The following is a 15,309-nucleotide window of genomic DNA, read 5'->3' as shown; positions in this document are numbered from 1 at the left end:
TTTCGTGTTTCAGAAAACCAGCTGAGGGTACCACTCGCAGTGCTTCTGTTCAATGTACGCTCACCTGGACCCCCCCCCCCACGTGTCCCCCTGGCCGTGTACCCTGGACCCCCCCCACGTGTCCCCCTGGCCGTGCACCCTGGACCCCCCTCCCACGTGTCCCCCTGGCTGCGCTCACCTGGACCCCCCCCCGACGTGTCCCCCTGGCCGTGTACCCTGGACCCCCCCTCCCACGTGTCCCCCTGGCCGTGCACCCTGGGCCCCCCCTCCCACGTGTCCTCCTGGCCGTGCACCCTGGGCCCCCCCTCCCACGTGTCCTCCTGGCTGCGCTCACCTGGACCCCCCCCCCACGTGTCTCCCTGGCCGTGCACCCTGGACCCCCCCTCCCACGTGTCCCCCTGGCCGTGCACCCTGGGCCCCCCCTCCCACGTGTCCTCCTGGCTGCGCTCACCTGGACCCCCCCCCACGTGTCCCCCTGGCCGTGTACCCTGGACCCCCCCCACGTGTCCCCCTGGCCGTGCACCCTGGACCCCCCCTCCCACGTGTCCCCCTGGCTGCGCTCACCTGGACCCCCCCCCACGTGTCCCCCTGGCCGTGCACCCTGGACCCCCCTCCCACATGTCCCCCTGGCTGCGCTCGCCTGGACCCCCCCCCCTCCCACGTGTCCCCCTCCCCATCTCATAGGGATTTGCAGGATGGGGTAGGTCAGTGACGTTGCCATGACAACCAAGGAAGAGGCCAGCTCTGACTTCAGCTCCAGGAGGTGCTTGTTAGCAGGGAAACTAAAAGATAGGCTTTCTCTTGTTTTCTTTTTTGGGGTGCGGGGCGCCCGCCCCATTCCTCTTGGCACAGAAACCTTTCACTTCCGCCAGGTGAGCTGGTCAATTGAGGATATTTAACTCATTTGAACGGGCGCCCGGAGAAACCACTGTGAAAGAAGTGTCCGTGTGCTGTGTCCGGGATGTTGTGTCACAAAAAGCACACTGCTCCTTAAGGCTGCCCCTCAGGGGGTGCTGGCAAGTGGGCGCAGCAGCCTCTAGACCCCGGTCTGCACGTCTCCACATCTGTGGGATTTTTAAGCTGTCTTACACTGAGGACCAGCGATCTGTCTGGCATTCTACGGGGTTCTTTACATTTGGTATTCCATTTGGTTCTCACCAACCCCCTGTGTGTTTAGTATTATTGTCACCATTTTGCAAATGAAGAAACCGGTACTCAGAGAGGTTAAGTACCTTCCCCGAGGCCACTCAGCTGGTAAGTGGCAGTGCTGGAGCTCAGCCCCAGGCCCGCTTGATGTGTAATCCCCACAACTGTTGCTGTCCTGCCACCCTGCCTTAACCTTGTACTTGAACCTATGCAGTCTCTCTAGAGCTATCAAGGAGGCATCATCTAAAAAATGTGCCATGATAACTAAACATTTAGTACTTCTGCGAGAAACACCACTGCACACAGTCTGGATGTCTGCTTGGGGAATTGTGCAGTGACAAGAGAAATTAATACTTTAATGGATTTTGACAACAACTCTATGTTAGGGGAATTCAAATGGCGTGGAGAAAAAAGTTAGGCTTTCTCTCTGGACCTGGTTGCTAATATGCATATGCCTAATTTATTAGCCGTGTTGTAAAAAAAAAAAAAAAAAATCTCATTTTGTGAGGACCGAAGTTCTTGGAGGGATGGAATGCTACGGACTGGAGGAGGCAGTTAATTCTTCCTGGCTGGGCTTCAGCTGACCGGAAGTCCTTGATTTTTGTTTGACATTTCGTTCGCACTCACTGTGCTGCAGCCAGGACGCTAGCCTTTTGTTTCATGTCACCCTACTGAATGCCTCCACACCTCTGTGAGGGGGTTGCTGTAGTCCATCACCATTTTACAGAAGAGAAAAAGAGGCCGAGCCTAACACAACTTCCCCAAGGCCATACGGGTAGGAAGTGAGTGGAGCCAGGATGGCTGTTATTCTTATTGCCATAAATTCTTATTGTTGCACTATTACCCTTAAAACAAAACAAAACAAAACAAAACAAAACAAAAAAATGGCTTTCTAGGACCTGAAGCTGCAAATGACACGCAGAGGTCACCCCCCCCCCCCCCCCCCCCCCCCCCCCGCCCGTTTTCTTGCCTACGGCAAAATTACACCAAATTCTTCACGTTATTTGTCTTAAAGAATGCTTTTCTTACAGTCATCTACGAGCGTGCCTTTTCTTTTGCATTGCCTATGAGATGTAGAGTACTATTAGGGGAACAAAAATGGGTTCTATTTTCAGCAAACTCACAGTCTATGGGGGAGAGAGGCCACAGACTTCCACGGCTGTAATATAAGTTTAGAAAATGATTTGATTGCACAGGAGAGGAGCAAATGAGGTGCTGTGGGAAACCCAGAGGAGAGTGTATCTGGTGGGAGGGACGAGGGGGGCTTGTGGGTGGGTTGGCACCTGAAGTGAGCTCGGCAAGGTGTGCGGGATTGGGACCTGGATGTTGGGGGGGGGGGGCGGCGGGGAGCAGGGCACAGGCATCCGGGCAGTCATCTCTGGGTGTGAATGGGAGGGCCTAGGGAGCCCAGGGGGCGGGGGGTGGGGCAGGGAGCAGGTCAAGGACAGAGGCTTAAAGGACACTCTACCACCAGGAGGGAAAAAAGACAGAGAACAGAAAACCACCAGGGCATGGGCACAGAAGCCAGGAAATGAGAGTTCCAGAAAGCGTGGTCAAAGCGTCATCAGATGCTATGAAGAAGCTGAACTGGAGAAAGACCGAGAAGGTCGGTGGCGATCAGGAGGGTCATGGTAACCCCAGGAAGAGTCGTGCGTTTGAAGCAGTGGGAGCAGAAAGGCAGTGGAAGCTCGCTCAGTACCGAGACCAGGAGCGCATAGAGCACCCAGAGTGACCTTCTCTAGGCCACGCCCTGCTGCGCCAGGGCTCAGACTGCAGTGTCCTCACAGAGGGTCAGCAGAGAGCCCCCTTGGCACCGGAGAACGCCGATGGAGGCCTAGAAAGAACAAGGTCTTGAGAGTCAGAGCCAGATTACCAGATGCGACCATTTAGAGGCAGCTGACCTTGAGGACTTCATGTAACCTGAGCTTAGCTTGGTAACAGCTAACACTTATTGAGTGCTTACTGCATGCCAGGTATGGTTCTAAATGCTCTACGTATATGTATTAGCCCATTTCATTTTCACAATGATGCTGTGACGTAGGTAGAATTATTATCCCCATTACACAGATAAAGACACCAAGTCACGAGCATGTTAAGAGACTCTTCCAAAGCCACCAAGCTAGTGAGCAACAGGGCCAGGATTCCAACCCAGGCATTCTGCTTCCAGAATATCTCCATCTTAATATCTCTATCTTAAGGTCTCATGTGGCTTAACCAGGGTAATTAACGTACAGAAGGGTTCCTGACCCATAGGAGGGGCTCAGTAGGAGTTATCCCTCTTACCCCCTGACCACGTAGGAATACAAACTCTGGGCATCCTTGCCTGAGAAAGGTTGTGGGATCAGCCCCATAAGGCCTCACTCACGTTAGTGAAAACCCCAAACAGCACGACACACGCAAAGACTGCCTCAAAAAGTGGGATACACACGCCTTGAGCCCCTGGGACACGAATGAAGATAGTTTTGTGTTCAACACCCTCACTGCGGGATGACCAGCCAGCCGTAAGGCAGTCCTGGGTGGGGAGGACCCTCGAGGGCAAATGAGGGACAGGTGAAATCCACCAATCAAGCAGATTTCATCCAAAATTTAAGGGGGAAGGATATTCGGCCTGGGATATGCCCACTGAATCCCTGGGTACCTGGTGTTCACCGCGCACATATACAGTATACAAAGGAGAACTAGGAGTACCACAAAAAAGGAGGTGCATTTGGATAAAATTGAAAGCCAAAAAGAATTACAGTCTAAGCAAAGGATAACTTCTACACATGGTTTCCCCCACTTATTGTCTGTGTTCACACAGGCCTATACTTTGGTGCAGAACTGTGTTTAAACACTAAAACGCTTTGTGTTGCAGACAGGCGCTGAGTGTGTAATTAAAAGGATCCCTTCATTAGCAGAACTAGACAATGAAAGCTCAAGTTGGCCTTTTCTGCTAATTTTGGAGGTGGTAAAACAGAGGCTAATACAACCACTGATTACAATCGTCACATAGATGCTTTGCCGTGGCCACCAGGAAATCTTGGCTCCTCCTGTAGATAGACAGGCTCTTCCCATAGCTGGGAGGGACAAAGAGAAGGGATGCATTCTGGCAACGGATGTGGAGGGGTGTGGCGGTGGCGGTGTTAAAAACGTGACCCCGGGTTCCGGGCCCAGCCCCATCACTTAGGCAGCTGACTTAACCTCCCAACGCCTCAGTATCCTCAGATGTAAACTCGAGTTAATAACTGCGTCTGATTAACTAGACTGTTGTAAGAACTCAGTGAAACAATGCCCGTCTGTATTCGCCGTCCGATGTTTTGAGCACCTACTGTGTGTCCGGAACGGTGTCAGAAGAGAGATTCATACGTGAGTGACAGCAGGGCCCACCCTCCCGTGACTCGCAGTCTAGGGAAGGAGACAGGTGTCAGAGACAGTCATACCAACAGCCATTTGGGTATGATGGCGTCAAAAGGAATGCAGACCGTGGGCTCTGCTCTGGGCAGGGTAGAGATGAAACGCTCAATACTTACATCTTGGGATGAGCATGAGGATGATGACGATGTACAGAGAGTCCAGAAGGTTTTAGGGAAAGGAATGGCTGCTTCCAGCTCCAAAGGCTGAGGAAAGCTTTTTGGAAAAGGCGATGCGAAGTCTACGATGTGAAGGACGAGTTGTTTTCGCGTGGATCATTTCGGAAAGAACGTTTGCAAAGAAGGGGAAGAGCGTGGAGAGGGGGAGGTGAGGTAGGCAAAGTAGCCCCCCACCCCACGCCAGTGCTCTGCTCACGAGGAGGGAGGGCCCGGTTGAGGGCGCCTGGGGCAGCCAGTGTGGGCCAGGCGCAACGAAAATCAGGAAATCCTTCTCCGGGTTCCTGTGAAAAGTTGAGCACTAACCCAATCATCCACAGAAAGATGGTGGCCAACCACCTGGTGGGGTTAAAGACGGGACAATGTAGCCCTTTGGTGGAGGCGGGGGGTGAGGGGGAGTGGAGGGGGGTGTGGAGGAAGAATTCTCCACCCTGCCTACCAGGGTGGCCTCCACGGTCCGAAGCCTTTCATTCAGAATCAGAATTTTGGCCACTCTGGCATTTCAGTTTAGCAGTGGTTTGGTTTTTGTTGTTGTTGTTGTTGTTGTTGTTGTCCCCTTTCCTTCTTCCTTTTTTAAATGCTTTGGACAGGAAGCCAGGAGAACTGGGTCTGCCTTTGCCAACACCTCTCGCTGGCCACCTCACCCCAAGCAAGTGTCTGCCTCGACTTCCCCGTATCATTCAAGAGAAAAATGGGACGCAATGACTGCCAGGGCCCCTGCTAACTCCACGGTTTAACTTTTTCTTTATGGGGGGAACAGCAGTGATTTTGTGACGTTTCTCTGTGCGTTATTTTGTGACATTAGTCATCCTCAGTAGAGAACCAGGGTGTCAGGTGAGGGGCAGTTTTCCAGTGAGGTCCGAGAAGATGAGACTCATACGGGGGATGTATTTAGGGCGAGACTAGAGGCCGGGTGCAGCTTGTAGTGAGATTTCCCGCTCAGAGAGCAGGAGGGCAGTCTAGTGTCTAGTAATGTGAGCTGGGGGCAGAGCAAACCGTCAGAAAGTGGGTAAAGAAACCCCGTAGCCTCCGGAGTTCCCAGAGATGTGTGCTGATCTCTCCCACTGAGCCTGGTGACCAGACAGTGAGCCTCTGGAGATGATGGCGGGAGATCAAGTTGGTGATTATAATCACAGCGGCTAACAGGTACTGAGGCGCCGTGCCAAGCACGATGCATCCACTTTCTCTGTAATCACATCGGCCCGGTAGGTTAGGTGCCATTATTATTCCCATTCTTTGTAAGAGGAAGCTGAAGGTTTCCTTGAGGTTGTATGACTTGCCCGAGGTCGCCCGGCTACAGAGGGCAGAGCCGGGACTCCAGGGGAGCAGCAGGCTGGTGCCCTGTGGCGAGGAGCTGCCTGGCATCACCCCTCCCTGGCCCACCTGTAATGGTAAAATAGGGATTCATTTGTTCGGCAACGGGGACCAGCCCCATCCAGATACGTGCTGGTTACTCCCGCGTCGTCTCATTGAGGTCAGTTACGAGCCCCCAAGCAGATCCGTCTGGATGCTTCATAGGGAGGCTGTGTGTTTGATCCTAAGCAATGCAATAGTCCTGGGCTAGGCTTGGACGGGGTGCCGTCCCAGCCACGCTCCCTCATAGGCTGCATGACATCCCAGAAGTAAGAGACTTCCCTCCACCGTCAGGGAGGAGAACGTGTGTCTAGAGAAGGTGCGTAACTACAACGAGTTGTAGCGTGACAGGGTGGAGAGCGCCTGGGCTTTGAACCCAAACAGACCCAGGTTCAAATCCTCACTCTCAGCCATGTAATAGCTGAGTGACCTTTGCAAAGTAGGGTAACCTCTCTGAAGCTAATTTTTCTCATGAGTAAAATGGGGCCACTGATAGTACGTAAGTCATAGGATCATTGCCAGGCTCAAATGAGATGTAACCCGTATCCCGCCTGACTCTTGGGCACTCAGTGCCTGGTAACTCCTCGTGTGTGAAAGAGTGTCGTGCACCGGTTAGAAACAAGGATGCTAGCACCGGCCTGCCTGGGTTTCTAACCCGGGTTTCTAACCGGAATTAGACTGTATCTTCATACCTCAGTTTCCTCATCTGTAAATGGGCATAATAATAACACCTACTTTGTAGGATTGAATCAAGGTTAAGTTTGCTTTAAACTGCAGTACCTGGCACATAGTAAGTGCTGCCAATATCCGATATCGTCACCATTGTGTTTGTTGCTGTTCCTGTCACGCCGTGCTGGGGAAAGAAGGGATCCAGGGAGGTGGCCGTGGCCAGGTGAGCCCTCAGAAGAGCATTGCGTGGAGGGGGACAGGTAGGCCCAGCCTGGGCCTTACAGGGACTGGAGCATCGGACAAAGTTCCCTCCCTGAGTACTTTGCCTCATCAATTTGGAAACACCTGCCTCGCCCGCTCTATCATCTACCGCCTTCTGTTCAAATAGCATCGCATCACCATCAAGCAAATGGGGCCCTGCGATGGCAGAGATTCATCAAGTGACAGAGCTGGGCTACGTGGTAGTTCCGTTTATTTTTAGTGACTTCACCCTCCAGCTCTTTAAATTAGCTGCTGGGCTAATTTAAGGGGCTTCTTTGGTACGCGGTTAGCAGTTTCTTTAGGAATGACAATGCGCAGTTAAATCCCCAAGTGACTGTGGGGACAGGTCTTGGTCAAATGGCAGGGAAAGGAGCCTGCTTACCTCGGTGCAGCACCACCACTGCCCACGAGGCTCTCCTGCCAACCCACGGATTGCCCAGCAACACAATCCAGGGTGTTCTCTCCCTTTCTGACCCCCATGGTCAAGCCGTTGCCAAATCCACCCTCTTTCACCTAGAACCGGCGATCCTTAGATCTTAGCCTGCCTTGGAATCACCCACGAGGCTTGCTAAACAGATTGCCTGGCCCACTCACAAAAGTTTCTGAGTCCACAGGCCTGGGATAGGGCCAAGGATTCATATTCCTAACAAGACCTCAGGTGATGCTGATCCCGGTTGGCCGGGGATGTACGCTTTCAGAATGATTGACCTGGAATATTCCAGTAGCTTCCTAACATCGTCCAGTCCCCTGCCTCGATTCAGGACTCGTGCTGCTGGCGGGCTCATTCACCTTCACCACACTTCTGATTTTGCCACTCCCCTCCCCTAAATCCACCACTCCTGATCTCCCACACTACCAAGTCCAAACACCCTTGTCTGACATCCTAGATCCTATGAGACCTAGACACCCCCACCAGCTTCCTGCTCGTATTCCCACCCCTTCCCCGTCATGCATACTACCCAGCAAACCAACCTCCTTCCATATGTTCTAGGTCCCACTCTGCATGTTCGACTGGCCACTTCCGCCTTGCTCACTCATTGTTTATGGATGGGTCTTGTCTCCGCCCCCCCCCCCCCCCCCCCGCCTCACCCACGTGGTCACGTGCTTCTGGGGTGGTAAGAACTGTGTCCACCTCACCGAGGCCCCTGGGACAGGGAAGTCCTCGGACAAATAAAATTATCGAAGGGCTGCTTAACTAGAAATGGTGACTATTTCTCTGAGAGACTTGGCGCACTTTCTCCGACACTGGAATTTGACCTTGCTTTATCTACCTTCCGATTTGGTTGCTTTCTGGGGCTGTTATGGAGCGTCTGCCTAAGGAAAAAAGTCTTTGGTTGGATTTAAATCCAATTAGCACAAGAACAATACAGTGAGCTAAGCACGGAATGTGTAGTGGTATAGTCCGAAGTATGAATTCTGAGTCCACTACTGATCTGTGAGGTTGGGCAATTATTCTGGTTCTCTGGGTCTTGGGCTTTTAATCTGTAAAATGGCACCTACCTCGTAGTTTCCGCCTACCTCGTAAAATTGTTATGAGAAACAAATGAAGTACTAGAAGCAAGTTGCTGGGCCCAGTGCTTGACGTACAGTAGGTCCCCAATACATAGCAGACAAAATAAGAGTTAGGTGGTTTTTCACAAGAGTTTTAATAAAAAAGAATCCCATTTTATTTGAAAAGCGATAATAGATAAAACATTCCAGAATTTTAATGAATCAAGGATATACCAAATTCAATAAAAAAAAAAAAGAAAGAAAGAAATTACCCCAAAGGACTAGTAAGCTTGATTTATGTTTTCTTTACCAGTCACTTTTATTTCATAAACCCGCCGTTTCCATTAAAATGCTATTAAGTAAAAAGAGGATTTTACAGTATTTGTGATAACTTGGATCTCGATGTGATCATTGGAATTAGCTCAAGCAAAGATACCATTTCTCACTGTTTTATCTCTTCTTCTGTATCAGCTACATCTTTACGGCCTTCTTCCAGTTGAGTAAAACACTTCCCCCTAAATTTGTGGTTTTGAGTCCATGAAAATTATATCTGTGGCTTAGGAGGCCCTTGTCATCTTGAGCATATTAATTGGGATTCAGGAAGGAAGGGAAGCGGTAGTCAGCCAGTAAACACAGCAGCCCTTGAAAGAATGTGAAGGGCTCACGTAAAGGAGAAAAAAAAACCACTCCATCTGCGCAGCTCTGGGGCAGAACCTGTGGCAGGCTGAGGACGCTGGCGAGAGGCCTCCTCTGACATGCATATCAGCGGGAAAGCCTGCCCAGCCCAAGAGGTCCCCTGGAGGTGGTGGGGTCCCCGTCGCCAGAGCAACCCAAGCAAAGGCCACCACCCTGGACCATCTGCTAATTAAGTGACCCACTGATGGTAGTGGCCTTATCTGCCCGGGATTGAAGTTTCTTCTCTGAAATGGCATTGTCATGGAAATGTTCTGGAACTAGATAAGAGGTGATGCGTACCCAACACTGTGAATGTACTAAATGCCACCGAATTGTGCGCTTTAAAGTGATTAAAATGGCACCTTTTACGTTGCATGCATTAGACCACACGCCAAAAAATGGATGGCGTCATTGCACAGAAGGACCTCCAAGTCTGCTGCTAGCTGTGATGTGTCCTGTTTCTGAGAGGGAGCACATTCACTTAGGGACCGATCACCACATTCCATTTAGTCACAGACAGGCCATGTTGGGGCACCCGGATGGCTTCAGACATGCGCCTGACTCTTGATTTCAGCTCAGGTCATGATTGCATGGTTCTTAGTTTGAGCCCCTCATCGGGCCTTGCGCTGAGCGTGGAACCTGCTTGGGATTCTCTCTGCCTCTGCCCCCACCCCCCAACCTCCCTCTCTTAAATAAATAAAAATTTTTTTTAAAAATAGGCCACGTAGACAGTCAATAGCCAACTGAAGGGGGCAGCTAATTAAATTACGGTTTGGCTTTAATACCGAATATTTCACATCCGTGAGAAATCACCTTCGTGAAAACGTGTTTAATGCCACGGGAAGATACTCTGGATGTGGGGCGCCTGGGTGGCTCCGTCGGTTAAGCGTCCGACTTCGGCTCAGGTCATGATCTCGTGGTCTGTGAGTTCAAGCCCCGTGTCGGGCTCTGTGCTGACAGCTCAGAGCCTGGAGCCTGTTTCAGATTCTGTGTCGCCCTCTCTCTGACCCTCCCCCGTTCATGCTCTGTCTCTCTCTGTCTCAAAAATAAATAAAACATTAAAAAAAAAAAAAGATACTCTGGATGTAACTTAAAGTGTGAAAAGAAGGATTTACACTATATGCAATGTGATCCTAACTTCATAACTATAGATAAGAAACCAAAAGGGGCGCCTGGGTGGTGCAGTCGGTTAAGCGTCTGACTTCAGCCAGGTCACGATCTCGCGGTCCGTGAGTTCGAGCCCCGCGTCGGGCTCTGGGCTGATGGCTCAGAGCCTGGAGCCTGTTTCCGATTCTGTGTCTCCCTCTCTCTCTGCCCCTCCCCCGTTCATGCTGTGTCTCTCTCTGTCCCAAAAATAAATAAACGTTGAAAAAAAAAAATTAAAAAAAAAAAAAAAAAAAAAAGAAACCAAAACATAGTGGTCTTTATCCCTGAGCTGTGGGTAACAAATGATTTCGATTCTTTTATACGTCCTCAAAATGTCTGCAAAGAGTATGGATGACCGTTATACTCTAAAAACAAACAAAAAACAACCCAACTATTTAAAATACAACATAAATAACAGTACTTTGGATTCTGTGGCCCACCCTGTGAACCATGCTGTGCTTTCTAACAGTAGAGGGGCAACGAACGAGCCCTGGTTAGAAGGGCTGATTTACAATCCTGGTTCAGCTGTGACAAACCTTGCTGGAGCTCGGTTTCTTACCCGGAACAGAAGGCATAAGAGTAACAGTCACCTCGGGGCGACTGGGAGGCTCAGTCAGTTAAGCCTCGACTTCAGTTCGGGTCATGATCTCTCAGTCCATAAGTTCGAGCCCCGCATCGGGCTCTGTGCTGACAGCTCAGAGCCTGGAGCCTGCTGCAGATTCTGTGTCGCCCTCTCTCTCTGCCCCTCCCTGGCTCACGCTCTGTCTCTCTCTGTCTCTCGAAGAGTGAATAAACATTAAAAGAAAAAAAAATTTTTTTTTTTTTTTTTCAAAGAGTGACAGTCACCTCACAGGGCTGCGTGAAGAGCCAGCGAGGTACTGGAGATAGGACGGCTGATTGAAGGGTTCTCGGAGCTCTCTTCATTGTCACAGAGCATATTCAAACTGTTCGTTTCCAAACCTTCCCTCGACCAAAAACCTAATGAGTACTTAGCAAGTCAGCAACTGCCACTTCTCCAGTAATTTAAGAGCTAATTTCCAGAACACTACTACTCTTTCCTCATCTGTCTTCCTGTAACCTTCGTGTGGAAACATGTCATTTCACCTGAAAAGTAACCACTGACTTTTATGTACTGTCCTGAAATTCAAGGAGATGATGATAAAACCAGCTTAGCTGAGATTATGCAGTGTCCCACCCAGGAGCATGTGCTTCTCAGGAGAAATCCTGGTGAGACTGAGCATTTGTTTCCTCAGAACCATCCACAGGGCTGAACTTCAAAAGGGGTTTGTTTTCCTGGGGGCGCCTGGGTGGCTCAGTCGGTTGAGCATCTGACTTTGGCTGGGGTCATGATCTCGTGACTAGTGAGTTCGAGCCCAGCACAGGGCTTGCTGCTGTCAGTGCAGAGCCTGCTTTGGACCCTCTGTCCCTCCCCCCACCTCAAAATAAACATTAAAAAAAAAAAGAGCTGGTGTACAAAGCATCATAACCTTGGTATCTTACTTGAGGCATGGCTTGCCATTAAAAGCAAACTTGCCCACTTCAACAAATTCAACGAAACATTTCACAAAAGCCAAAAGCGTTCCAGGTCCTGTAGAGATAGAGTTGAATGAGATGTGGTAAGAGGGACTGGTCTACAGACAAATGCAGTGCCACTTGACCAGAGGAACAAAGAAGCAAGCCCAAGGAACAGGAGTGGAGCATGGAAAGAGTCACTGGTGTGGTCAAGGAGACATCTGAGCTGGTTCTGGAAGTGGACCAGAAGAAATGTGCCGGGCAGCCAGGGCCAGGGGAAGACCTCAAAGGCCAAGGAAGGCAGGTACAAAGATACCAAGATGACCCAACTTGGTGACTGGTGGTGAGCTCACAAGTGGGAACACAGGGGATGTGGCCATTTAATAAAGAAAAGAGTAGATAGTGGCCTTGAGCTCAATACCATGTGACGTGGTTGTAATTTTCCTGGATCAGTTAGCCAGTTGGGCAGTATGTACTGACCAAGTACAGCCTGCTCAGGGTTGTCTCAGGAACGGATGCACACGTGGAAAAGGTCACACCTGGCCCTGGACCAGCTGTGGGCAGAACAGCAGACAGGAGAGCGAGGTGAGCTGCAAGGAAGGGCAGAGAGAGGCACCAGCTGTGGAGGAGAGCTGGGGTGCAGTGGGCCCCAAGTCTCCGGTCCGGGCCAGACCACCTGGCAACAGGGGAGCGTGCAGGGAGCACCCCAGGCCTATCTAGGGGTAGTGATAGGAAATGAGGACGGAGAAGAAATCGAGAAGGGCCTTGAGTGCCAGAATGAAAAGGATGGGCTTCATTGTAGGCACTCGGGAATCCCTAAAGAGTTGTAGTAAGGGACAACCCAGCCAGGTTTGCTTTAGAAGAGGTGCCTCAGGGGACACGGGGTGGGGGGGGGTGAGCGCTGAGTCAGTTGAGTGTCCGACTCTTGATTTCGGCCCAGGTCATGATTCCAGGGTCGTGGTATCGAGCCCCACTTTGGGCTTCACGTGGAGCCTGCTTAAGATTTTCTCCTTCTGACCCTTTCCCCTGCTCACGGTCTTTCTCTCCTCTCTCTCTCTCTCTCTCTCTCTCTCTCAAAAAAAAATTTAATTAAAAAAAAGAGGTGCCTCAGGTGTCAGTGTCTACGGGTCTATGGATGGGAAAGGCTGGAGGAGGTTGGTATGGTCCAGGGGAGAGCCCACAAGACGCAGGTTGGGGAGAGCAGAGCTCCCCAGTCAGGAAATACTGAGGAGGTAGGCCTGGCATTTATCCTGACATTTTCCGCTTGGGTAGCTGGCAGATGGGGGTGACGGTCAAGGAGGTGGGGAGTGTAGATTTGGGGTGAGGGAAATGGGCGGGTGTTTCAGCCTGGGGTGACTGGGGCCCATCCCGAAGGTGGAGCAGGTGATGAATATGTGGGTCTGGAGGTGAGAAGAGCATTCCAAGCCAGAGGTGGCTATCTGGGAGTTTTAGCTGCGACTTTTCTTGACTCTCAGAATAATTTCAGAATAAAATATCCAGACTCTGGGATCACAACATGATAATCATGTGTTGGTTTTTTTTTTTTTTTTTTTTTTTTTTTTTTTTTTTTGTATGAGTTCCAAATAAGAAAATAGTTAAGCCAGAAAACGTAATTGTGCCTACTCCTAGAATTGGGTAACTGATGTATCTTTGCAAATTGTTCATTGAACTGTGCTTCTGGCTTCTTGCCAGCCCTCAATGAGATTTTTTATATTTCTTAATTATTCAATTACTACCCACAAGTAGGAGTTTGAAATCAAACCCAGCCTGCTGTGTAATAGAGTACTCTCTTGAGTCACGAGTATGGTAAAGGCAGTTGTCCACGTTGGGAAACCAGGATGGGAGAACAGAGGACGGTCCTGGCTCTGTCCTGGGTTCGAGTCCCGACCTCGCCACACACTAGCTATGTGAGCTTGAGCCGCTCGCTTCTCTGAGGTCAGGTCGCTGGTCTGTACAATGAAAACAGTGTCAGTGGTAGCACCTCCTGAGGTATCTGAACTGTAAAGAGAGGAGAATATGTGTGAGAAGGCGCTGCGTCCTACGACTCCTGCTGCACCTGTTTGTTCATTACTTGCTCGTGTACTTCAGGTCTCAGCAGCTTACGAAGCCATTAGCTGCAAAGGAGGATCCTTCCGACAGTGAGCCGGCCAGCGCCTCCGACGGCAGCACGGATCCCGAAGCCCACCTGCCCTCCATCTGCCTTAAGCAGGTGTTCCCCAAGTATGCCAAGCAATTCAACTACCTGCGCCTGGTGGACAGGATGGCAAATTTGTTTATCCGGTTCCTGGGGATCAAGGGGACGATGAAGTTGGGACCAACAGGCTTTCGGACTTTTATAAGGTCAGTGAGACCGGCCCCTCGGCTTGGGGTTCGGGCAGGGTGGAGTCCGGCCCCGCATCTGGCTGGTCCCATCTCCCTGACCGCTTGGGGTGGTGGCGGGTGGGGGGGGGGGGTCTGCAGTGCCTGGTCAGTGCCCCAGCCGGGGCTGGATTGGCCCCGTGGCTGGAGCTAGGCCTGGCACACTCTTGGTTGGTGAATGAACTAATGAACGTTACAGATGTGACAGCTTTCGCCACCTTACACTTGTGGTTAAAACACAGTTTTGTGCTACCTTAAACTAGGTCCTTAGGCCACATATAAATAATTGCCCCTCGGACTCAGACAGACCTTGTGTTTCTTAAACCGGGGTGATGTTCTCCCAGTGGTAGTGGCTGGGTGCTGAGCATTTAGGAAGCCACAGCAAAAAAAAAAAAAAAAAAAAAAAAAAAAAAAAAAAAAAAAAAAAAAAGGCACATCTTTCCAAAGTGTCCATGTCGGGAGAGAAAAGCTAAATAATTCAGTTGATAAATAATTTAATGTATTTGTCCTGATATAAAAATAACACGGCTATATGATCGAGTATAACACACAATTTGCATGAATTTTAAACATGAACCATGAGATAAATCAGCTGCGTTTTTGCCAAAGCCAACAAAATAAACCACGGCACTCGATTATTCCTTAACTTGCCTCTACTCTCTGGGGCACTTTGGTGCAACACAGGTGTGAATAAATATCTGAAGCAATACTGACTAGCTGTGTAACCCTTGAGCAAGTTAGTGACCCTCTCTGAATCTCAGCGATCCCATAAAACGGGGATGGAGCTAGCAGGATCGTGTGTTACATACCTCAGGGAAGCTATCTGCTGGCATTCGATGTTGCTGTTGTTTTCTCGTCATTGATTTTAATATTTCTACCTTCCACTTCAAAGTCACACTCTCCATAATTTTGTTCACTAAAGCAAATAATTAGAAGTCTCGAATTGGAAACATTTTGTCATGCGCTTCTCTCCAACTGAATTTTCTGAATTCTAACTCTGGCTCTCTGATATTCCTGATGGGATGGTGAACAGAAGAATCAGCAGGAATAATTGCCATTTTAGGAAACCTGAGTTCGTACTTGCACGGTGATTATGAGAAGGGCTTTGTGTTAGCTCTGGGGGGCGGGGGGT

At 50.2% G+C, this 15,309-nt stretch overlaps 1 protein-coding gene across 11 annotated transcripts in view; it reads left to right on the top strand.

Annotated features, from left to right (window-relative positions):
* TTLL11 (tubulin tyrosine ligase like 11) overlaps positions 1–15,309 on the top strand; it is a 245,516-nt gene that overhangs the window by 185,202 nt on the left and 45,005 nt on the right. For all 11 annotated transcript variants that reach the window (XM_045469126.1, XM_045469127.1, XM_045469135.1 and 8 more), the window contains one exon: positions 13,908–14,159. In XM_045469126.1, coding sequence (XP_045325082.1) covers positions 13,908–14,159 — 252 coding nt within the window. The remainder of the gene's footprint in view (positions 1–13,907; positions 14,160–15,309) is intronic.

Source organism: Leopardus geoffroyi, chromosome D4 (genome assembly GCF_018350155.1).
Source record: "Leopardus geoffroyi isolate Oge1 chromosome D4, O.geoffroyi_Oge1_pat1.0, whole genome shotgun sequence".
Lineage (NCBI taxonomy): Eukaryota > Metazoa > Chordata > Mammalia > Carnivora > Felidae > Leopardus > Leopardus geoffroyi.
This window is presented reverse-complemented; position numbering and strand designations above follow the sequence as displayed.